The sequence below is a fragment of the Lineus longissimus genome, chromosome 3 (genome assembly GCF_910592395.1).
Source record: "Lineus longissimus chromosome 3, tnLinLong1.2, whole genome shotgun sequence".
In the NCBI taxonomy this organism is placed as follows: Eukaryota; Metazoa; Nemertea; class Pilidiophora; order Heteronemertea; family Lineidae; genus Lineus; species Lineus longissimus.
The window spans coordinates 10195786-10221582 of NC_088310.1; the positions used below are offsets into that span (position 1 = coordinate 10195786).

The following is a 25797-nucleotide window of genomic DNA, read 5'->3' on the forward strand; positions in this document are numbered from 1 at the left end:
AAGGCCTCCGCACTGTTTCGGTAAGGCTTTTATTCAAAACATGGTAATGTAAAGATAGATTTACCAGAGTCTTTCAAATACATTTACAAGACTCTGGATTGAGAAACATAAGAATCTATGTTGAGACCAACCTGGCGATCAACCGAAGAAATTAGAGTGATGTGTTGGCGTAGATTATTTCCATAGTTTGGTAAATTGATCTTTGCATTACCATGTTTTAATGAAAACCTTACCGATACAGTTTCGGATGCCAGTGCCAAGCGCTCGGCTCATGTCCACACTTCTTCGTCCGAATATACAATTGACTATTAAAAACTCCGGTTCTGACCAAGAGCCGAGGCATCAGGTGCACTGCCGGCTGCAGTCATTGCAGACGACAATCTATGGGGATTACACAGTCACTCAGTTAATTAAAGAAGTCAATTTATTGACGTTACTTCAGACCATGTTATTGCCATAATCAATAGAAGGAGTATCTTTTCCCGTGCCAAACAAGAATCAATGTGGAAACCAGGAGATCGGGCATTTTATTTGACATAGCACTCACGTGGTTGAGGGGTATATTATGTTATCAAAATAACTCTTGTCATAGGGTTTTCCTTCCAGAAATAACGTAACCATGAAAACTGGGTGGCTCAACAATATGGTGGTAAATAACAACGTCAACGGGTTTATATTAGCGCGGTGTATGTTTGGATGTCGAATGGCTCATGTATGGACACAAGGTTCTTGTAGCTTGCTCTTACCAGCAGGGCAAACTTCGAACAACGCTAGTTCTTTCCTGCCTGTCGTGAATATGTCTCCAAATAAAACTGGAGGTGGACCTTGAAAGAGGCCTCCCCAGGCTGATAATGCCAATCGGTGATGAGTCGACACCTTGAGACGACACGTATACAGAGGATTCTCCAGACAGAGTCACAGCCAACAAGACGAACTTTTTATGATGAGCGCTATATATCTAGCCTGAAGCTGGTTGTGAATTTGTCACCGATTCTGGCCACTGCACTGTGATTTATCGAAACTTGGGAACACTTTCAAGTACATCAGCCAATTCATGGACAAGATGTCATTAAAAAATTCGAAGTCGTATTATCCGTCTTTTACACGGATCTATCGCTAGATAAGATAGCTGAAATTCAGTCTCAAAGCCTAATCGTACAGTCGAACACCTGAAAGGTGCACTGCCCCTGTACCACAGATTAATTGATGTACAATCACAGAAAATGTTGGGGTTGGATAGGTGCAGTAAAACACTTTGAAACACATATTTCGCACTGCGCAGTCAATACGTTTATTTGAAAGTGATTCTTACACTGATAAACAACGAAGAAATCGACATTTTATTAAACTTAATTTCCCATATTGAGCTGATTTAGTTCGTTGGCGACGGTGATGACATTTTCATTGGTATTGGCTTGGTTGACGTAATCTGCCATCAGGAAGTTCACCGTCTTCCCTCGCTTCTTCCGTTCGTTGTAACAGGACATGGCACTGGGTCTGATGTACCGGTTACACTGAAGTAAATAAACAGAAACATTCAAGTAAGGTATATATAGCACTAACGCTCGGAGCACACGTACGTAAATGTAGGCGAGATCATGTCCCATAGATATCTATAATCCTATCTATGTACAGCAAGTCTGTGTTTATAATTGAATACTTCAAATAAAATAGAGTTCTCGTACAAACTGTTGTTCCTAAATCAGATACATTGACGTAGTTACCAAAAGGATCTTAACTGAAATGATAGTTTAGTAGAAATTTTGCTCTGGTTAGTAGGTTCGGCCACCTATGAATCAATAGATTAACTAATATGTACTACTCTTGAAAATTCTCATGATTAAAGTCATAACATCCGGTTAACGTGCTTGGCGAGAAGTTTAGTTTTATGTGAAGTAAGCAAACTAAATTGTCACGATAAGAGGATCTGCTCCCAATGATTTGATGGGATAGAGTATTATGATAAGTGGATGTTGGAGCAATAAAAAGACAGATCACGTTCACAATGTGTATCGTTTTCAGGAATTAAGTATAGTCCGCTTTATTTTCTTAAAACTAGCGAAGTAAGGCTTGTAGAGCTTTATCTGGTACCCAGTGCCTCAAATAATTTTGTAACCTACCAACTTCTGCATGTCATTAACACACAGGCCTAAGGAGGCAAATGCTGAGACAATGATCATATCCTTGCTTATGCTTGCACACTTTCTTCTTGTATCTTCTGGCATGCTACCACATGATGACGTCACCTTAAGATCTAGCCATGTGTCGCCGTAAAAATTAGCCTGAGTGAGAGAAAAAAATAGCAGTTCTGGAATGATGGCACTTCAATCGCATTTATATCTAAATAAACAATTGATTGTAATATATCGCTTTGCAAATTTTTATTCTTAAATATTGCAATTTGAAACCTTGAACATAGTATGGCCAAAATATGATTTGTCACGGTTTCCATAACAGCAAGGAAGTTTTATACATCCCCCCCCGCGCAAAAATATGGATTGTTTAACAGCTGCGGATCCAGAAATTCAGGGAGGCGGGGGGGCTGCTATCACACCTGTAGAGGATCGAATGTGATCTTGGAAACGAGCGGGTCTTATAGACCCCCCCTTTCGAAGCATTTGGAAATTTTGAGCGCTAAATATACGTTTCCGGGAATCTGGGGGGCTAAAAGAGCATTAAGTAGTTTTTTTGCTACCTTTTGAAGGGGCACCCTATGAAAAACCAAGTTTTCCCAACGGTGGCCAATTGATTCTCGAAAAGAAATTCGTTGTATTTGATGGTCATGTTGGTTGTTCGGTGGGGTACATGCACATACAATTTGTTGGTCACTAATATGTTGTATGTCATTGACAAATGCGCTACCTACCGAGTGGATGTAGGGGTGAGAACTCCTACAGCTGCTGTCACAAAAATGGTCCACCATAAAAATGAACACACGCTTGTTTTGTGCCACTGCTTCTCCAAGAGTCGGCCAACTGCCCGTCACTGCATTGATGCCGACCTTCCCGTTTGCTCCAGTAAAGTAGTCTCTGAAGATGGGGATGAACCTGCCGAAGCCGGATGGCATTGTGGTGTCGTCGAATCGAATGGCAATAACCTCGTTCCTGTGCGATGGATTATTCAACCAGTTGTCAATGTCTCGTATAATCTGAAATGATTTTTTTCCCTTATCAACAGAATGCACCCGATGGTCATTATTTGTGTTCCCATCAACGTATTGCAGCGTTAATAAGCTGGTTTGCTAGGAATGTCATATTGATATACAGTCACCTTGATATACACTTATGTGTTGATATCTTATCTAATAATAATGTGTTTCAAATTTGCACTTGCCTCCCATAACTTCCGTCCGTAAGCTGTGGCGTGACTCGCGTAAGCGGTATCTCCCTTGGCACGAGTGTCAATGTCGAAAAATCGAATTCCAAAATCCAATTGGGCTGTGAAAGTGTAATCTTGGTTCCTGTATGGGCAGGACAAAGCGGGAAAATATGGCCAACCACCATACTTCATGACCCTATTCGCCCCTGTAAAATAAGAAAAATAGGTAGATCTCTGTCCATAGTCAGACCTGGTTCACCCAAATCTAAAGACAGGTTAGATGTTATTACGAAAGCAAGCCAAACTAGAAATGTTTACCTCCCCGAAGGTTGAGATGGATAATTTTATAATGGGTGAGTTGTAATGGTGTGTGTAATGGTGAAGTTGCGATTAATGTTCAGAGACTTCAGCATTAGAGGGTGATGAAGTTAGTGTGATGTGATATTGTACAATGAAAATAACAACTATAAAACCGCCAAAGGCCACTACTGTCCTCACCGTATAGATATTAGCTGAAAATTGATGCTGGTTAAGAAACGTGCAATTAGTTTATAGCCAAAGGGAAGAGTTATGCCATTTAACCCGTGTGACCTCGAAGAGTAGGGACCATATCAAAAACCCATGCAACACAAACATCGTGGTGGTTAGATGTACCCATGATATCAGATTGGTGGTAAGCGGGCAAGTAGTCAGGCGCGCAATTATTACATTTTAATTTTTTTCTCGAATTTGGCCGCCTAGTGGCCAAGTGATGAATCAAATCGAATCGAACTTTTGGCCCTGAGATGACCTGACTAGATTGGGTACATGTGTACCAAATGTGAGATCACTGGTCACTGTACTTTTAGAAATATGCCATAATTTTAAAAGCATAACGACCAATTTACGCCATTTGAACTCTGTGACCTTTAAAGTAGGTCTAATCAAAAACATTTTAAACTTATGATGTATGGTAGTTGATAAAGCTTGGAATCAGTGAAACCTTGGAACCAGTGATAAACCTTGGAATCAGTCCTAAAAATGCATAAAAACATGAAATAATGCCATTCGAACATAACGTGGTTACGAATCAACATTTGGAGCTTATTCTTACATGATCAGATCGGAATTTTATGGTAATTTAGAAATCTGTCGCATATCCGATTCAATAGTCTATATTTTAGAACAACCCAGTTGTACCTCGCCTCCAGTGTACAGTACTGATCTCCCAAATATGGGAAGACACGCCCACCACACACCCATAATATGGACCAATCAGCGCTCCTCTTATAAATACGCCACCACCACGCGGGGCCTATTTGAACTACGGATCGGTCTGTTCATACAGGGTGATACAGAGAAAATTGGGGGCCTGTCATGCATTATGCATGGATAAGGTTGACGACTATGTCTAGGCCAAATTGTCTATGATTGACTGATATTTTATTACAAACGATGAATAAAAGAAGCCTAGTCATGTATGTTTATTACCGAAGTTTGCGGATGAAAATTTCCTTCGCCGTGAGCGATTTCTTACATCTTCCAGTACGCATCGAGGGATGCAGAGATCTTTGTGACGTCACCAGTTCTAAGCGGTTTTTTTTATTCACGTGTGTGTTTGTCCTATGATCTCGTGCATCTAGTACCGAGCATAATACTTTATCGTCTATGGAATACAAAACAATCATAAAAACTAATTTTTGCTTCCATTGAAGAGAAATAAAATATTTTAACGACCACAGCGCATTGCCAATTGATGACGTCATCCTCCACATTAAAAATGTTGGCTTCTGAACTAACTGGCAAATTGCTATCAATAAAGTCAGCTGGGACGAGACTGTCAGTTGGGAGGGTATAAATCGTGGAAGGAACGCACCCGATTTCCCGCGCTATTTGCACAGTGATTCCATGGTTTACATTGAATATTCCAAGGTTTATCAGTGTTTCCAAGGTTTCACTAATTCCATACTTTATCAACTACCATGATGTATCCTTGCCTGGAGTAGATGCCATAAAAAAATATCAAAAACAAATTACCGTTAAGTGAGATATTGCACGTTTTACCTTTTCAGTTTTGCCCTCTGGTGGCTAATTTGAAAATCAGATCGGACTGAAATTGGGTGTCAGGGGTTATCTGACATAGGGCGTCATTTTCCCCAAGCTTCAAGTTCATACCTTTGTGGTTAAGAAATGTGCCATAGTTAGACATAGACGGTCAATTTAAACCATTTGCCCTCCGTAACCTTGAAAAGTAGGTCTAATCGGAAACTCATACGATATGTGATGTATCCTAGCAAGAAGTAGGCCTACCTTTTTTATCAAAAATGAATCACTAATAAGCGAAATATCGCACTTAGTTTGTTTTCACATATCGCCCCCTGGTGGTAACAGATTGAGTCCGATCAACATCCCCAGGGTGTTGTTCACATATTAGTGGAGGAGTACCAAACATGTACCAATAATTTGTGATGATACGGTAAGATGACATTTAACTATATTAGTGTTAAACAGAAAATAACGAAACTGATGATACTTGGGTTTGCAAAGACTTTTGCTGAATTAGTCAACATATCACTACATTAAGTTCTACGGTTTCATTATTATGTTGGCCTCGAAAAACAATATTTTGTTTCGTTTGCTGATTTCGATGCTGTAAATTTCATTTATCATAATTTGAAATCTCGAATTCAGAAACTCTATCCCTTATGAATATATGTTTTTGCTTTATATTACAAATAAGTTTATAATGTTGTTATAACCACTTTGTTTAAACATACAAAATATGTTTAGTATCATCAGTGCAGTGCCCTAGTAAGCGCGCAGCGCCTTTAGGTTTGGGGAAACCGCCCCTAACCCCCTGGTTGGGAACCAGCTGTAGTTTCTTCCGGCAATTTTATGTTTTGATAGACGGTTTTCTCCGTTTAGGCTATCTCTTTAGCAGTACCTCAACTGCATCATCAAAATAGTCAAATGACGGTGTAGAAATGGAACATGTCCCCTGGAAAGGTGTCCGGACTATCGTAGTCTGGCACTCTGACAGATTCATATTTAAAGTGCAAGCTCTAGTAAACTCACGCAACTGTTGACATGGGGAAGACCCCCCAAACTCCGCCTTCTGACATGTTTTAGCCAGGGCATTGGATGGAATCCCCCCCTCCCCCCATCCCCCCAACCCCCATTGGCCTCTCAATAAGTTTGTTCAGAGAACACGAGAAAAAAGAACCCTCTTTATATCTGGGAGCATAAAAAGCCTGCTAGCGAATATTGATAACTCTTTCGGAAAAACTAGAAGATATGCAAAACCAAATGAAAACATCTATTCCTCCATAATCTGTCTTCGTGTCCCACCACGGCCGATTTGGATTCGTTCTGAAGGTAAATTGAAATCTCAAAAAAAAAGTTTTTTTCGAACGCCCGCCCGGTGTTTTCTTGATCAATTCGGGATTATATCCATTTTAAGTGTCTTTTGGATATTACTGAAGTTTCAAAGACCAAAACACATATGTCGGGGGGGGGGGGGGGGGGACCCCCGAACCCCCTTTTGATTAAAAAACAGTGCATATTCATGTGGTTCTCTCTCGGAGCTCATAACAGTCGAGTTGCTTCATTCACTATCAACATTTGATAGTTTCAGTCCGTATTTGGTGCATATCCGAAAGGTTGCGGCAAACGCCTCGTCATCCTTTGACACTATCTGTCCCACTTCATTGTTTAAGTGACTTACCTGAGTTGTGAGTTCCAGGAAATGTTACTTTGTCAAATGTGAGTTTGCAGAGTCCCGCGTGGCCGTTGCAAATCTCTTAAATGTTAAAAAATAAACAAATACGTGTCAGACCACGTTGCCAATGTTATTTCTCTAAATTCTAGTTCTTGGCCACAAATAAAGACTCGCCGGTATATCCATCCTGGCTGGTGAAATGGAGGGAGAAATGAACTGAAAGGGAGTGCATTTGACTCATTTTGACAAAGGATTCCGACGAGTTATTGTGGAATCATTGCAGCCTCGAAAATACAGCAGCTGCCTAATAGGTTTTCAATGTTAGGAAAATAAGACAAATATTATACCATCTTATCACATCGAATACCGGCTATCTACCAAATACTGACGGTATAACAAGAAAACAAAACGTTTGATTTTCAGGCTACTAGAACACTCGCTTGGGTCTTGCGATCAAGCCAGTGCTACCAACTCCGCGATTTTCGCAATTGCCTTTTTTATTGTGGTATTCAGTATTATCATCATATCAAATTACAAAAAGTTGCAACTGTCAGTTAATCTTTTAATGCCTCCATTTGGTAATGTTATAAAAAGGTATTTTAGATTAACAAAATCTTTACGCAGATAACGACGTAACATACGAGTAATCATTTAAATGATGATCTGGTGAATACATTGGATTGAACTGGATTCTGTCCGCTCACTAAATGGGGCTAAAATCTGTTCTATCTGGAATCTGTTCTCGTTCTTCTCAGATTTATCCTAAATATGGCAAAGAAACTACACTCATATTTATTAGCTAGTTTGTTACGAATTATTTACGTTATGTACACAAACACTATACAAAGATGCAATGCCGTATTCTTTAGCATAGCCCGAAAGTTTACATACACTTCAAAATTTGAATAAATTCAAAAATTCTCACCAAGACTACTTTTATTCACAAAAGGTTGCATGCCGTGCCTCTTCTTTCTGTGGCTACATTCAAAAATTCACATCGCGAGCAAAATAACATGAATCCGCAATATCAAAATATCAAAATAGCACGAAAGATCCTATTTTTTTTAAAACTTACCGTTGTACCGTTCTGTACAAAAACTTACCGTTGGGGGCAGGATTCACTTGACGTGAAGTAACAAAAAAACACAATATTGATGAGGTATTATAATGATAGGCCATGACATGTACGAGTCTCGGAGGACACTTTCAACTCCAAGGCTTCTACTGCGGGGTTGAAACTGGATGCGACATAAATGCTATCATAAACCGGGGAGACGTTTACAGTCCTCAAAAAGACTACCAACCCTGATTACAGTGATCCCGTCGTCCTTTGAGAAGGCCTATCTTTATTTTCTTACACTTTAGTTCACTTGTGAATATTCAACTTATAACAATGGAAATCATAAAGAGTATACACGTGTTACAAATACCATTGGACTCGTGAGAATATTTATTTATAGTGTTGACGTGGGACCAACCAAAAATGTGCAACAGACGTCTTGTCGCCCGGTCTTTGGGATAATATCGGCGTATAAAATTGACCGGGCACTTTTTAATTTTTTCAATTTTTAGAGTCGCAAATAGACAGATTTCTTCGAATCCTTTTACAGTAAGTCATGATCAAAACGTCAAAGAACGGACCACAATATGATTATGTTCTATCTGAATACTGATAACTGCAGGGTTTAAAAAGGTAATATTTTCGTGTTATTTTGTTGTCTGGATATTTTCATGCAATCATTTAATTAAAGAAAACTGGTATGGCATTCACCCTTTATCAAATAAAGTAGCTTTGGTAAGAATTGAAGATTTTATTCAGAATTTTCAAGTGTATGTAAACTTCCGGGCACGACTGTCCAATGGAAGGCTAAACACAATTTGGTAATTTGATAAAATGCAAAACTTACCAGTCTTATCAAAGAAGTGATTGGATGGATTCGCAGTGTTTGTATTTGTACAGCTTTTACTCTTGATGTAGCAGTGACTGGCTTCATGCCAAAGGAAGGCCACGCAGGAGCTGGTTACCTTACACTTGTCACTGCAGGCCTGCAGGTTCAACACTTGAAAGCTAATGTAATTTCCTGGACAGTCGCCAGGACGGTAGCCGAGGCCATTTGCACAGGCAAATGCTTGGTAAGTGGTGGCTGAAAGTACACGGTAACGACTGTTAGTCTGATGAATCCAGTTATCGGATACTGCCGGTGTGCCAGTATTGTGAGACATCGTCATTCGCCCGGGTTATGATTATATATGAGACTCCAGGGCGGCTCAAGGAGAAGTGCAGAGAAGTGACCGTTTCCAAATAGGAGTTCAATTTTAGGAAATAATATCAGTATTAATAGGTCTAATACAGGCTATCTATCAAATACTGGCGTCATAACATAACAACAAGATGTTTGAAATTCAGAATTGAAATCTCGCTTGTGTCGCGCGATCAGGCCAGTGCTCGACGATGAGTTCGAGACTAACACCTCGTTGTCCGCAAATCTCTTCATCCGGGCCGAGCCTACTTGATTAGCAATTCAAAATGGCTGCACTCGACCGTGGTAACACCTCTGCATCAAATGCTGCGTCACCTCCAGAATCTGGGGGTACCTCAGTGTGTCTGACCTATCCGTGTGTTTTATGTGTACATTGTGTAGCGATGAGTCGTGTTATACATCTAAGGTACATCTGAGAGGACAGAGAGACGTAATCAGGAATGCATTGAGAGCAATAAGAACCAGAGCTGAAATTGTTTTGAAAGGAATGTGGGGCATGTCGAAGGACACTGGGGTTAGGTTGAGACAGGAATAAGCACCGAAATGTGAAATCATTGAATAAAATTTTTGCTAGGGACACACTGGTCATCCTTTTTTGTCGGAGTTCCGCTGCGGTAAATCTGGTGCAAGAACAGTTCTGATATGGTTGATTGAACTGCTTCGTTCTCAGTCATCTGTGACAGTAAATTGGATTGCATGGTGTCATAAGAAAGAGGGCATCATTAAGTAATAAATGGTGGTTGCCAATATCCAAAATATTTAGCCATGTCCAGGAAATTAACAAATCAATCTCGGTTTCCTTTTTTTGAAACAGCCTTTATAGACATTATGAACGAGATATAGTAATGTCATTATTAGTAATACCTAATAACCTTGTAGATGGCTGTGATGCCAATGTGCAATCGTTGAAAATGGGGTTACTGTGAATCTGTTCTCGTTCTTCTCAGATCTTTCCTAATAATATGACAAAGAATATTTCCTTAATTTATGATGGCTTGTTTGTTATAAATTATTTACGTTCTGTTCTCAAAACACCATAAAAAGATCCAATGCCGTATTCTTCAGCATTGCCCAAAGGTTAACATACACTTGAACATTTTGAATAAATTCCACAATTCTCACCACAACTACCTGTTTTAATAACTGCTGCATGCCATACCTATTCTTGGTATGGTAACAGGCAAAAATTGGCATTGCATTTAGATCCTGCAGTTAATAATCTTGAAATGTACAGCAGAATCGTACTCTGGTGTATCCATTCTCAGACTTTCTGTGAAAATTGACTTTCGGTGTAGAAAATTCGTAAAAGAAATCTGTCCTAGCTCATTCTTACATTGCAAAATATATAACATATTAGATTTTCAATTTTAGAAAACTTTCATGAATTGTTTTTTTCTTTTGATACCCTTGTGGCACAATCTTTTGTGATAATTTGTGTTGACGTTAGTGGGATCTTTTAAAGGTTCAGAAATCGTCTGTGTTGTCGTAGAATTTGGCCATTTTTTTATTTTGAGATTCGCGATATCATCGAGTGGACAGAATTCTTTTCGGTCCGTTTTTAGAAAGTCAAAGAATGGATTATAAAATCGAATATGATTCTGTTCCATCTGAATACTGATAATTTCAGGATTTAAAAAGGTAATATTTCTTGATATTTGGCTGTCTGGATATTTTCATGATGTTTGCATGCAATCATATAATATAATTCAAGAAAACGGGTATGGCATACACCCTTTATCAAATAAAGTAGCTTTGGTACGAAATTGATGATTTTAATCAGAATTTTCAAGTGTATGTTAACTTCCGGGCACGACTGTTCAATGGAAGGCTAAACACAATTTGGCAATTTGATAAAATGCAAAACTTACCAGTCTTATCAAAGAAGTGATTGGCTGGATTCGCAGTGTTTGTACTTGTACAGCTTTTACTCTTGATGTAGCAGTGACTGGCTTCATTCCACAGGAAGGCCACGCAGGAGCTGGTTGCCTTACACTTGTCACTGCAGGCCTGCAGGTTCAACACTTGAAAGCTAATGTAATTTCCTGGACAGTCGCCAGTACGATAGCCGAGGCCATTTGCACAGGCAAATTCTTGGTAGATGTTGGCTGAAAGTACACGGTAACGCTGTGAATCTGATGAATCCAGTTATCGGATACTGCCGGTGTGACAGTATTGTGAGACATAGTCAGTGGCCCGGGTTATCACTGTGTACACAACTCCAGGGTGCATGGATCAATGGGAATTGCAGAGAGGCGACCGTCCCCACCGCATCACTTATTCGAATTAATCTTTGGAATATAAGCACTAACCATGAGCTGGGGTAAATTGAACCTAACAAGAAAGGTGTTAAAAAACACAGGGCGTGGTGTGGACGTGTATCATTACTGGGATAAAGGTTATTCAGGACTGGGAATAAAGCAACGTCATGTCATTGCAATTTGTAAGGGTCATCTATTTGATAATGGTCAAATATTGGTCCTTGGTAATTAGTCGAAGAATGATTCCGGCTTGTCAGTTAGGTCTGCAGACAATTCAATAATTGTCATTGTCAATTTGGCGATGGAAGATATCGTGTAGCGTTAAATGAATGCGTTACAAATTGACAGTCCTTTCCGTCCTTAGTTCCTATTGTTTGGGAACTTCTGTACAAATCCCGTCCCAATGTTATTTTCGTATGTGAAACACCAGCCTCCAATGCACAATGGTGAAACACATGTAAAATTGACGTACAATATGGTGTTGGTGAGGTTTTTAAATGATACACCACTTCTAGGTACGTCAAAACACCTTTTGCGCGGATAAGATCGGTTTTTCTGTGGTTGAGATCGGAGTTAACATGATATAATTAAGTGGTGAGAGGTGGCTAAACACTGCGACCCTTCGTGTCATTAATACAAGGCACGATAATCTTCAGGCGGGCAAAAATGGCGGCTCTCAAATTCCGCAATGCACTAATACACTGAGCAATGTAAACAGCGCAGCCCTGAAACAAACTCATACACACAGGATGATGACGTGTTAAGTAGAATATCACTAGTTCTGATGTCGTACTACGTGATTTTGTTGAGAAAATTTTACTTGCCAAGAAAAGAGGGCGTCAGTAATTCTGTAGTTCATTATCTGTAAGTTCAGACTCTGGAGGCCCTAAAAATCAACTCTTTCTTATGGGTGCCCATCGACCTTTTTTCAGACTCCATGATCTCCTTCCTCCGGTCTTTGTAGTACGAGGGCGGATCAATAAGTCTTGACAACAGGGCATTCATTTCAAAAGGGATTATCACAGACTTTTGACAACACTTTTACTCCAAATATGCATCTTTCATGAGCACATGTTTGTAAAATTGTCCTCATACTTCTACAATTACGGGAATTGCAGCCTGTTTAAAAGAGATCGGTACATGCCACTGAATTTGCTGGTTTTATCATGACGTTGAGCATGAAAAAGCGTCATAAAATAGATGCGAATATTTTTTAAAGGCAAAGAGTTGGGTTGGTAAGTTTAACCAATCATCTAATGATAAAGTACGGTGAAAATCTGGAAAAATCTATCGGTCACAAGCGGGATGCTTGTCAAAACCACCTCTCCTTGTCTAACGTTAATATATAAGACAATTTTAAAATATTGCAATATTTCTGTAATTATTAAAAGAACGGTGCTCTGGTATGTTGATAAATATGTCTTCAGAGAAAATGTAGTTGTCATTTAGAATTCTGGAAATATGTATAACAAGTATATGTTTTCGAAAAGCCAAATGCTGACAGAATTATATTTTAATTTTTTTTCATAGTTAAATTGCCCTTCAACGGTACGGATAACGATTAAACCCCGACTTTTATGTGTAAGCTGCCAAAGAGTGGTATCAACAATGTGCTGAGATTTCAGCATGACGCAACTTCTAGTTTTGCCGCAAAAAATGTCAAAACTTATTGATTCGCCCTCGTATATTACATGCATCAGATGTTTTTCTATAGGCATTTGAACACTTCTGCAGCCGAGCAAGTTTTAAATATTTTGGTGGGATTGGTTACCGATCAATCTCTCAGACCCAAGAAAGAACCTAGCCATGATCGCTTTGATGTTCTGTGTAACATGGAAGTTTTCTTATCTTTTGTCAGATGAATCAAGACAGCCATAGCCATGATCGCCACCAACAGAAATTCAAAACAACAAGGGATGCATTGGCACTCTCCCGTGGTTTGGTAGCTTTATCACAGCCCATTTCACCCAGTTAATTCTGCTTGCGTGCTTAAGTGTCGAAAAATGTAATTGCCTATTATATACACTAATAATGCAGGTACTGAAATCGAACAAACTTAATAGAAGTATCTCTAGCTACACGTTGTCGGAATTCGGTAAATTCACGATTCACATTATGGGAGTATTTCAAGATCAAAAGTATGTAATTTTTTTTCATCTTAAGCTGGTCGAGTAAGTCGAAAGATGTCTTACCTTGTGTTGCCGCCAACTGCATCAACCCAATCAGGGTGAGAATCAGGGGACGTTTTACCATGTCTGAAACTAACAATCGGGTTCAGGCCTTATAGCGTTGCCCATCATCGGGCATCTATCATGTCGTGGAAAACTCACAAAAATACGAGGTGGGTTGCAAGCTTAATTTACTTACCAATATTGCCTTTGGTTCCAAGCGCAAGTCTTCGGGTGAATGGTGATTGTGCCTACCTTCCCCGGTTTCTTATATAGATGGATATCTGATGACGTCACAAAAACGTGTTATTGCGTTCCACGAGCACTCCAGGTGCTCTTCAACGGTGTTGGCTGAATCCGATAGCCAGGCAGTACGCAATGGTGGTTTAGTTAAATTCATATACTGTAGATGGCTTATACTGTAGATGGCTCTGTAGTATAGTACAGTGTAGGACAGTACGCGAGGGCGGATTGGGGATAGGGGTAAGGGTAGCACTATATAATGATAAGGATCAGTGGATAATCAGAAGAAAATTTCGTTTGCCGGCTAGCTGCCTCAGTGGCCTAATGCCCCTGCCTATCACTCTGACCACCCGGGTACGATTCCCACTCGATCCGCTTACTATTTTTCACTTGTGCAGCTATTATACTCTAAGTTTTACTGTCGTACCGCCTGGTTATCCGATTTAGCACCTACCAAAAATTATTTTTGGCTAATATCATAGGGCACCAAGTGTGGCGCTAAGGCAGCCACTACTAACCGTTTTTTTCTTGTGGGCTGAGATCACTATTAACTGTTTAGTGCTATCAAATAATTATAAAGTGCCTAAAAAGTCATTTTATGCCTAACTACCACCGGGAATGTTAGTTATTAGGTTTGAAAACATCATTTTTGGCTTTCTGATTGTAAATAATATCAACTAACAGAATTCAGGTCGATTTTGAAATATGAACTCCTTTTTTGGAGTTTACTGGGTCGGAAAGATATTCTCTCACTGGCAGTAGCCATGGCCACGTATCGTGTTAACTTCTGACATAGCTCTTGAAACCGCTTATAAAACTATTTAAAATCATTGGAACTTTTTCAAATTCATTTATGGCATTGACAAAATATAGGACTACACTTCTGCAAATGTTGATGAGAATCCCAGCATTGATTTCTTTTAAATCACGAAAATGTATGTATATATAATGTACACGGACCCTATTGCAGATATAATTGGGGATGTGTACTGAGCCCTTGTGTTATCCGCGACAGGATTATATCGTCGCACGATCTTCTGATAAGTTTTGAATGTTCTATACGACGCGAAAAAATTGCTAACTCTTAATTTTTCATATGGATTTTCTGTTTCATTCATAAATTACACGAATTTTATCCTTGTTATGCACTTGCAGATATAATTCAATAAATTATTTCATGATAAGAAAGTGGACGACCATACGCTGTAATATTTGTTGTCCCTTCCGATAGGTGGCCAGTGTGCAACTACTGTTGGCAAATCTCAAGCTGACTCACAGTCTGCACGTGACAGACTAACATCATTTTCGTTGGGAAAACCTTCACCAAATCGGCATTCTGTAGATATTTCTCTCGATAACATTATGATGTTTCATCCACACCCTGTGGAAACAGCTGCAACCTCTCCCACCTCTTTGAGTGCTGGCTAAAACCTCTCCAAACGTTTCAAATCCAGCACATTTTTCAAAATACCACTTATGATTCTACATGTACGCCGTGCATTTCCTACATAACATGTATCTAAACAGTCTTGCAGTATAAAACAGTCTAAACAGTCTGCTATAGGCGCACTGTGGTTTGATACGTGTACGATATAAATATGTATATTTAACAATGTGAGCATAATTTCTCTCGTCTTTCTAATGTTGCTAACTTAGCTACATTGCAACACACAACTCTTAATAATTTTCTAATATCAAACAATCGCGTTCCAAGTACCATTTCGGTACACTTTTAAGAGTTGACTTACCTCACAACAACTTTGACATCATGTCTAAATCAATACCGTCAATAATATCGTTTAGATGGGGCCTATCGCAATTTTATCAGGTCCAAGATGTAGTTGGATATCTGTCCTTCAAATCCCCCCCCCCCCCCCCAACCGCTTTCCACATTGATGAGTCCATTAAATACAGATGAATAAACGCCAAATCTACAAAAAGGATACAGGAGGTGTATAATAGTCAGTATGTTTGTTTTTTTGGGGGGGGGGGGGGGGGGGGCAACGCTAGGTCATACTTTATAGCGTGACGGACAATAGAGTAACCAGCCTCTATGGATGGTACTATGGCCTGCGCATCAAATCATTGTGATTGTTCCGTCTAATTAAATAATTCCATTTGGTGGAACGTGGTGCAGCTGGGGAGGAGGGGGGGGGGACGGCGGTGGCGGAGGCAGGAAACATCGTAGGTGTTAGTATTCGTTATCCAAACAAGAGTCGAAAAAAGGCGCGATTTGGATGCGAATACATCCAGTAGGGGGCTTTTTCCGACTTATTAGTGGTTTCTCTAAATTTTTCCTGATTTTTCCGACATTGTCCGAATTTTCTCAAACTTTGCCAAAAAGGTCGGATTTTCAGAAAAGATGTAAAAAATAATAGGGCTTCCTCAATCTGGCCATTAAAGATCAAAGGCCTTAGTGAAAGAATAAGTAGATTATAGCCACACTGCTTTTCATTACAATTTAAAACGACCCAGAAACTTCTGAGTGGATATTAGGACGTATATGACTACTATGGGCCCATTTATGCTTGGCTGGCCATTCCCATGGTTGGAAGAGCAATTCAAGACATGCGATGTGGTTGTGAACTATGTTAACAAAGAGGTGGAGCGGGTCATGTTAAAGGTGTTGGCGCTTAATAAACTGATAATCTGGTAAGACATGTAATTCATGTACGTATTCAAAATGCACCAGGGATACGCCTACATAGAGTCGGAGTGTCACGTAGTATTACGTCGTGATTGAAATGAACATGTCGTGTTGGATTTCCTATCCCTGATTGTCGAATGAAGGTCTCTTAATTCTGTTATTTTCGTTTGAAAAGAATTAATTTAAATCAACACAATGATCATTGTCAACATAATTAAAGAAATTTGCCGAAATATCGCGCGTTTGTATGGCGAGCTGTAATTGGCCACAAGGCACTGGTGGAGTTCAATCCGCATTCATGTTACATTATTGAGCCCCCTGAAGGACTCTAACGACATTAACAAATAAAAAAAGACCGTACTCAAAAAAACATATACCGAGAACCTTTCCAAATTATTCCACCCTTATACTCGAGAGGAAAGAAAAATTCCGGCACTCAAAATCAAATTGTGAAAGAAATATACGGTTGATCAACTAAAGAAAACTGTAGGCATTTAGATGTTAACTCTTTGCATCGCGCTATTGGTACAATGTTGATCAAAAATACTCCATTGATGAGAAAAAAGGCCCCAAAGCGCAAAAAAATTGAAAAATGTCCGAGCTGTCCACCATTTTGGACGTACTCAACTCTCCTCACGCAAGACCAGAACCCAATTTATCCATGACGTCGTTTTGCCGCTGCTTAAATTGCCGCCATGTTTGCCGAAACATTGGCTTTCTAACATGGATGCCAATGCTGGAAGGGAGAATATGCTTGAATATCAATTGAATATCATCAAATTTCGTCACTGTGCGGGTTTGGAGAATGCATTGCACTGGGCAGCTCTAAATTGCGGAGTGGACTACAGGAACGAAAGCCAACTTCTTGGTCTTTCTCCAATTCACTGAAACTAGCCAGATTCCAAAGCAAACTGACGTTGACAATGATATATGACTAAAATTTGTTACAAAACATTTGACACCAAAGTTTCTACGCTTGTTATCACATCATCATATTTTTTTCAATTTTGCAATACGGGAAGAGCAAGGTGACACACGAACGAGGCCAAAAGAGGACATGTGAATCGTGAATCGTGAAACGTGAAGACCACGTTTAACAGTGACAATGAACACTCTGTATAAACCTCAGTTTTTTTGGTAAAATGGTTTTGAGATCGTGAACAACCTCTTAAGTCAAATTATTTTTTCACTTTCTTTGAGAAGGGTGTCGCAGCAACTTTAATGTGTAATTTCATTGTAAAATATTATTTCTCCCACTTTTGGGGGTTTAGAGCGAGACAAAAGAAAATAATTTGGTCAAATTCAATCCATTATTTACCATGATTAATGACTTAGACCATGGTGCCATCCATGCAAGTATGAACAAATTCACCATGGTAGTTTTGCATACAATCACAATCCAAGGGATGGATCCTTAAGCAATCATCCCCTTTAATCGTATTACCTTGTACGCCTATGTTTTTATGCGATATGGATTTTGACTTCCAAGTTTGATCGAGCGTGCAAACGTTTTACCAACATAATAGACCGGACCATTTCATGTTGAAGTGATGAATATTCTGCAATTCAATTTGATATCTACTTGTAGACACATGCTAAATACTTTCGAAACAGATGTGAACATTTTTCTACTGATATCTGAGGCAAATCTGCATTGATAACGTGACATACACACTAATACCATACTAAATCAGTTTATGCCTGTTTCGCCTATTCCTGTTTCGCCTACAAAATTCCTGTTTCGCCTATTCCTGTTTCGCCTATTCCTGTTCCGCCTATTCCTGTTTGGCCTATTCCTGTTTGGCCTATTTCCTGTTTGGCATATTTCCTGTTTGGCCTATTCCTGTTTCGCCTACTTCCTGTTTCGCCTACTTTTCAGTACCCCTACAATAAATCGACTCTCCCAGGGGGAACCTTAGGGATGCATGTCCATTTTATGGGGAAATGTGAGGGGACAATTGGATGATGTTAACGATGTGATGACTATTTGACTAATCAAATGCCATCAACTTTATTAACAAACCATGCCATGACCGTTTTGAAAGAGTCACCTTGAAAGCGGGAACAGTCCGGGACTTATTTGACCATATGACCATACTGACACATAGTAAAAACTAATAGAAGTAGCAGTCGCTTATTTTATAAAAACAGGAATTCATGAGTTTTTGATAAAAATACATAATACTGTACATTCGCATAATTATTTGATCAAAATCAGCTGTAAAACCCATGTCATAGTAAAGAACAATGTAGATATAGGTATTCTTTCTATTACGAAGCCAGTTACTGACTAAGACAAAAGAAAGAGAATCCACAATATAAAATGCAGGCCTAAGAAACCTTTCTCAAATCTAATGAAAGGGTAAAACTTTCTTACTATTTTATTTCTTGCCTTTGAAAATAAGCTGAAACATAAGCCGATGTAAGCTATGTATAGTTTTCCAAAGTTATTCCGAATAATACTGAAATAATTGACATGTCGCTGAATCCATTATTTCAGACTTTATTCTTAATGATAGCCTTTAACACTATAGTAAGGGACGGTTCATATTCCTACGTCTGTGGGGAGGTTAGCAATACATTTGAATAGGCGAAACAGGAAAAGGCGAAACAGGAATTAGGCGAAACAGGAATAGGCGAAACAGGAATTAGGCGAAACAGGAAGTAGGCCAACCAGGAATAGGCGAATAAGGAATTAGGCGAAACAGGATTAGGCGGAACAGGAATAGGCGGAACAGGAATAGGCGAAACAGGAATACACCACTAAATCTACAGAAATCACTAGAAACAAAAAACGCTTTGATTATACGCTTGCAAAATACGTGTACATGTTACATCTTGTTTATTATAGTACTTCAGTTGTTAGATTCGATCAAATAGATTTTCGTGTGCGAAAGTATTCTGCTGACGACAGCTATTACGGGTCAGCCTCCTACTTGGCATGACTATATCAAAGACGTCAAGATCATTATCGCGGGTTCTTGATGACAATGCTATGAGAGAAGACTTCTTTATATTTACAGTAGCTGTTTCCTTTGTACGGATAGTGCTATACAATTACATTGTACAGTATCAATAACTGGTAAACTAATTTCAGCACAATTATACTATAAATAAAGATTTTTTACATTGTTTTCATCCAAGTTTATTTAAAATGTTTGGTAAGATGAAGGCACCTTCTCCATCCATCATGACAATAACAGATATTTCACCGGCTTTGCAACAGATGCATCATCACTTCTCTTAACCAGATGTTGATTAGATGAAAACACTTTCACCATTCAGCATACACGGCAGCCGTAAGTACTTTGAAGTACACGTATCATCATTTCGTCGTACTTTTGTGAAGGTTTTTTATTTCGACGTATTCTTTCGTCATCCGTCACAGATAAAAATAACCCTATCTCGCCGTAAGTGTTTACAAGGGTAGTTTCTATTGTAGCGTAGTTATTGGCAGCAATTTTGTAAGTGCATCAGTTTTACAATTCGTTGTAGACCCTTGATCGACCAACGTCATCACACTGGATAATGGCGGCATGATTCTCGTCTGTTTGAACTTGAATTCGGCCACGGGAAAAGTCCAAACTAACGTGCGCTGCACACGATGCCTTTATGTTGTACAAAATTTTGGTACGATTTTTCGTTAAATTATAATGGAAGAAAGTATCGCGTTTCCCGCCCTAAACGATCAAATTTATTTCTCGGGCAATATACTCTATCTAGACTCACCGATCTAAGACCGGTTTTGAATATGAAAGCCAAGCCCCATGTCATAATTTTGTATCTCGTGCGCTGATCAGAACGCTGCTTTAAAAATTGTGGATTTTTCATGAATGAGTCATATATTTATTCTCGCCTCCGATCCAGTCTTGGCATGCTGCCAGTATACACTTTCGACACAGCATTTTTGAACGTAGAAGACCAGAATCGAGGTTGTTTAGATCGTGATCAAAGTTCGCTCTTGTTACAGGCCTTCTGAATGGTTAATATCGGCGGTAGCGTGCGATCTAGTGAGGAATAACAGAACCAACTTATACTGGCAAATTGCGTCAAGGGTTGGTGTAACGGAGTCTGGGTCAGCGGACCGGAGTGGATCCAAGGCTTGAGGGTCAATATGGTTCAGCGCCGGAAAGTCGCCGGCAAAAGCCTCCATGGGCATTGTTGTTCGATGCCAATTCAACCTTGTTCAGTCTGGTTGGACAATGGGTAAGCGTCATCACGGATTTGTCGAATAGTTATGTCATCATGTTCTACTCCTTCGCGTTTGCGTCAATTTCATAGGGGTTTAGAATGGCAGGTCAACGAGGACTTCACTTTATTATAGTTGTTTTACTGGTGATTGCTCACCTTTAGACCTTGTACTATAGAAATTGATCGATCGCACAACCACTGTATGACGTAAGGTGGTTGGTCCAAGTGATCAGTTATTTCTCAATGACAACCATTGTCCATCAGCTTCGAATTCTACAAATTGAAAATACCGACAGGTTTAAGCTATACAGTGGTTGGCATTAGGACAGTGACCGTCCATTAACTTATCATAACCTGAAAACGAACAAGTGTGAGCCAATCAGTACACTTGTAACTACAATAATCTGGGAAAGGGCACATTGTAGATCTTCCGTAATTTTCTGGATTGTCTTTGATCAATCTGAAATACCCGTGATTAATCCGTGATCTTCCTAAAACAGGAAACCATCTAAATTCTATCAGCTCCACTGCAGGGCAATTAGTGGAACTACTAACTGCTAATGAGGCATATACATTTAAGAAATTAGGCATTCGAATGGCCAAACTCTTTGAGGACCAGTCGTGTGTCATGCTAGAATGCTTTCTCTTGGATTAAGGGAAAATCCAACATGGCGAAAGAACGGGGGTGTTGGCATAAAACTAGGACTTTGCCTTCAAAAACTGAAACAAATATAGCAGGTAATGTTATGTTTTATATTGTTAACGCTATCGACAATTCATTCGAATTCGATCATTATTTTGAAAAAGATTGACAACGTTGGCCGAGTTGTGTAGGCCCTTTGCACGTTAAGCTTCATGTCGAATGTCTACCGCTGTGTCGAAACTTGCTGGACGGCTAGTGCTGCCGTCATGGCATTGGAGTGAGATGTCGAAATAAGAGTAGGACCCAGCAGAAAATGCAATGCACTATCAGCGCACAATGGGGTTAAAACTATGTAAATTGGACTATTTATGGTAAGATTTATTTGGTATAGCATTTTATTGTACACGAATTAGCCAGGACAAAACGTATTTGTGGGTTTATCCGGCCACCACGACCAACTTGTCAAACATGCAGGTTATTGAATATACACATTCCAGGCCAAGTTATGAAAGGCCTGATTAGGGTTACATGCTCATGGAAATCGTCCAAGGCGTACATTGTAATGGTTATCCCATGGTGATGTCACTTTATAGAAATGACATGACATTCATTAACCCTCGCCTGCGATTAACGGACCTACAGGGAAACAGCTTCTGATTTCAACCAAAACAATTTTAATGCCTCTTTGGTCAAACGACAACTCAAAATGCATGGACCCTTCGCAAGTAGTACAAAAACCTGAAATCACTCAATATCGTCATTCATATCCAAGGATCATCCCATCTTCACTACCTTCATCGTCTATGGTAGGCCGTAGTGGACATAAATGCCGATTTATGTTCTAGAACATAATTATTAGTGTTCTAGAATATGATTTGATCAATAGGAGAACAGGAATATTGTTCTAGACCGTAATCAACCAATCATTGACCAGGAATAATGGTCTAGATTCCTGGCCAGTGCTTGGTCGATTAATGGTCTAGAACAGAATTCCTGTACTGTGATTGGCTGATTTATGTTCACGTGACACCTGCCAGTGATCACGTGACCCCTGCCAGTGATCATGTGACCTCAGACGATGAACATGAGGCTGATCCACGATTCTCGACACAAGGTCGCGAACACCATCCGGAGAACCGGATGTGTTCCTCCGAAGATCTCTCAAGAGACCCTCAAAATTGCTGAAATTAAAAAAATTGTCCAATTCGTCTGCTCGATTTGATGCCATGATGCAGAACAAAATCGCCAACTTCGAAAAAGTGCGGGAGTGGAGAAAAGTAGATTATATGACATCAGCAGTTTAAGTGGTCACGTGCGTTCTGGCAGGAGTCACGTGAGTGCTGTGGTCGTTAAAATTCGGAAGGAAAAAAATCCTGCCGTGTCTTTCGTTCTGACCAAAAAAATATTTGAAACATGCCAATGAATTATTATGAAGGAAAAAAATACACGGATCGGAATCTTTAACTTGTTGTTGTCAAATTTCGGTCCTGAGATAAATTTTTATACAGTTTCGCAATTTGTAGCGTGATTCAACCTTAGCATTTCGATTGCATTTATTTTTGATGAACAGAACTGTCATTCCTTGGTTTCAACATTTGTAGGGCACAACCATGGCCAAGGTGTACCATTTTCAACAATAAAAATTATGGACACATGCTTCTGTTTAATTGACGTTAGCGCCACCTCATGGATTACCCGAAAGTGTGAATTGTGCAGCCCATATATTTGACCGTAACTAAAGGCAGAATGGCCTGCCCATGAAATTTCTGGCTGTTTTTCAATAAGGAGGTGTCTCTTAACAATAAATATGGGTAAGTTGAATTATTCCAACAAATATATTCATTTGGATATCCACATCGTAAGATATCAAATATTATACATACAAAATACGTATAGGGTGTCGGATTTGCAACAAAAGTTATGAGAAATATTCTACACATGATGTGCAAGACCGGGGGCCGTATCGCACTTTACGATACATGGAGAATCCACATGTAAATACACTAGCAATGACGTTGGACGTCGGAACGGAGAACGCGAAGGGCCACACCCAAAAATCGGCTCAAAGTTCTCAAAGTCACAGGTTCGACACCCTAATCACACAAACACAACTAAGTTCATAAGAGATCAAAGATTAAGTTCCCGAAGTTTGACGAAATTCGTATGTAACGTTTTGGAGAAAACACGAAAGTCGTACCACTTCCGTTTTCGAAACCTTGTTAATTTATGCGCGATTAGCGCCCCGTACATTTTGTACTACAACGTCCTTGCGTCGCGGCTGCCGGCCACGTGAAGACACGCTCTCAAAAAGTCCGCGAACTTTCTCAAAGTTTCCCGATTTCTAAGTTCGACACCCACAAATGGATACATACATCATATTCGTCAATCATCGGAGCACATTATATCAAAATATAAGAGGATTCGTATGTACAGTTTATGAATAATCGGCCTATGAATCACCGATGCAGAACACAGAAGGCGTGGTTCCAAACCACGTGCGGCCATATTGACGGAGATCGCAGTGTTGACATCGTACAGGCCTTGGATTTTCGCGTAAAAAGGTTAGAATTCGTACATGAATCATGCTCATACTAATACCTAAGACAAATATATGTATATTTAACCTAATGGATGCATTACTAACTCATGATATTGACGTGAAGTGTGATCTTTCAAGCTTCGAAAGATCGTTACCGTGGGAGGCATAGCGCCGTGCAGAATCAAACTCGGACACATCGGACTTCAATCAAAGTTCGATAATTCGCTTCAAAGTTAATATTTCAGACCACAATGGTTACGGAAAAGAAGACAAGATCGTACTCCAATAGTACATGATTAAAATCAGTGCATCTCTTTCAGATTCAAGCATAATTTAGACTTTTTTTTTTAGGTGTTTACAACTTTACGAGTACTTTTAGAGATGCGAACCTCACGACGCAACTGTACACATGAAAAATCAATACTCAACATGCACGTATGCATGACCAGTGTACACAAACATAATACTGTAAACTCCAAAACGATACTCGGGAGGTCAATACATTTGACATTTCAGACTTAAACCACAAAATATGATCTTAAATCCAGGATAGTACTGTAATGCTAATGTGTTTAAAGGGACACTGTATATTGAATTTCTGCAGGTCAAATCAGGGACTGAATTCTGATTGAGGGGAGTGTAAAATATAGCAAAATTATTGCTCACCTTGAAACAAATTTTGAACTACTGGTGAGGTAAGGGCAAAAGGGTAGATTGGGGGTGTATAAAAGGTGGAATGGACAACAGGATGGGGTAGTCATTTTTCTGATAAGAAATTTACCCAAGATTTCTACACCTCCTATGTGTTGAATTCTCGCTCTTGACATTTGGTTGATATTAAAAGCATTAACTTCCCCCCATAAGGCAAAAAACAATGAATTGTATTAAAATATTTCATACGATACTATCTAGAATATCAATGACTAATATTTACCATTTGATGCATGATTATTGTGAATTAACTGCAACAAAAACTTGTTATCATGATCAAATGACAGCCACGTGGATTTATTTGTATGGTGGTACTGTTTTAAGCAGGTGGCAAAATATTATATCACGATAAGCGACAAAGAATTTTTTTTAGTGTTCGTGCCAGGTATTTTAATTTATGTCTACCATAAAACGTGTTCTCAATTTAAAACTTATTTGGTGGGACACAAAAATGTTCTTGTCGTGTAGAAACAGTATTGACACGTAACGGCCAAGTAGACGGGTCAGGGGTCAGATATACTACGTCGCCCCATAGTCTTTCAAAAACAAGAGTCAGGCAACTAGGGAACCAAAGCTCTCTCGGGACACGTGTTGACCAAAACAATTCCGCACAACTAGAACTTGTACAATTCTTCGATCACCTCAACATAGCCATACCAAATGATCCGTTTTAAAGCAAACGTCAGCTTAATCAAATTCACTGATTTCTGTAAAACTATTTAGATATAGTGTCAAAGACAACATTGATATGAAAAGCGATATGTTTCGTCCTTTACTTTTCGCCAGTTTTGAGAAGTAGTGATGATACTGATTTAAGAATAATTTTCGAAAAGCGTTTTTCTACTCCACCTCATCACATATATTTGTGGTTAGCAGTTTAGTATGTTGTCGGTGCTAAATGGACCATCTAGTGGTATCATGTGATTCCTTTTGTTGTCATCTAATGGAATATTCATATCTTGTCAATTTGACCGACGACACCGATAGCAGGTTTCATTTCGCGTTCGAGGTAAACAATTTAAAAAGTGTGAACAATTGCAAAATGTCTCGCATTTTGTGGTCAAACGTTAACATGTTTAGAAATCACATTTTTCATTGACATTTTCAAATTTGATGTCACT

General features: G+C 39.3%; 1 protein-coding gene across 1 annotated transcript; it reads right to left on the reverse strand.

Annotated features, from left to right (window-relative positions):
* Positions 1–1267: 1267 nt before the first annotated feature.
* On the reverse strand, positions 1268–13974 carry LOC135484923 (uncharacterized). Its single transcript, XM_064766629.1, has 9 exons — positions 13902–13974; positions 13727–13795; positions 11145–11381; positions 8923–9159; positions 7022–7096; positions 3334–3524; positions 2867–3148; positions 2121–2282; positions 1268–1514 (listed from the first exon to the last, which is right to left on the reverse strand). The coding sequence occupies exons 2-9, from the start codon at positions 13785–13787 to the stop codon at positions 1350–1352; spliced, it is 1410 nt and encodes a 469-aa protein (XP_064622699.1). The 5' UTR covers positions 13788–13795; positions 13902–13974; the 3' UTR covers positions 1268–1349.
* Between the last annotated feature and the right edge of the window lie 11823 nt (positions 13975–25797).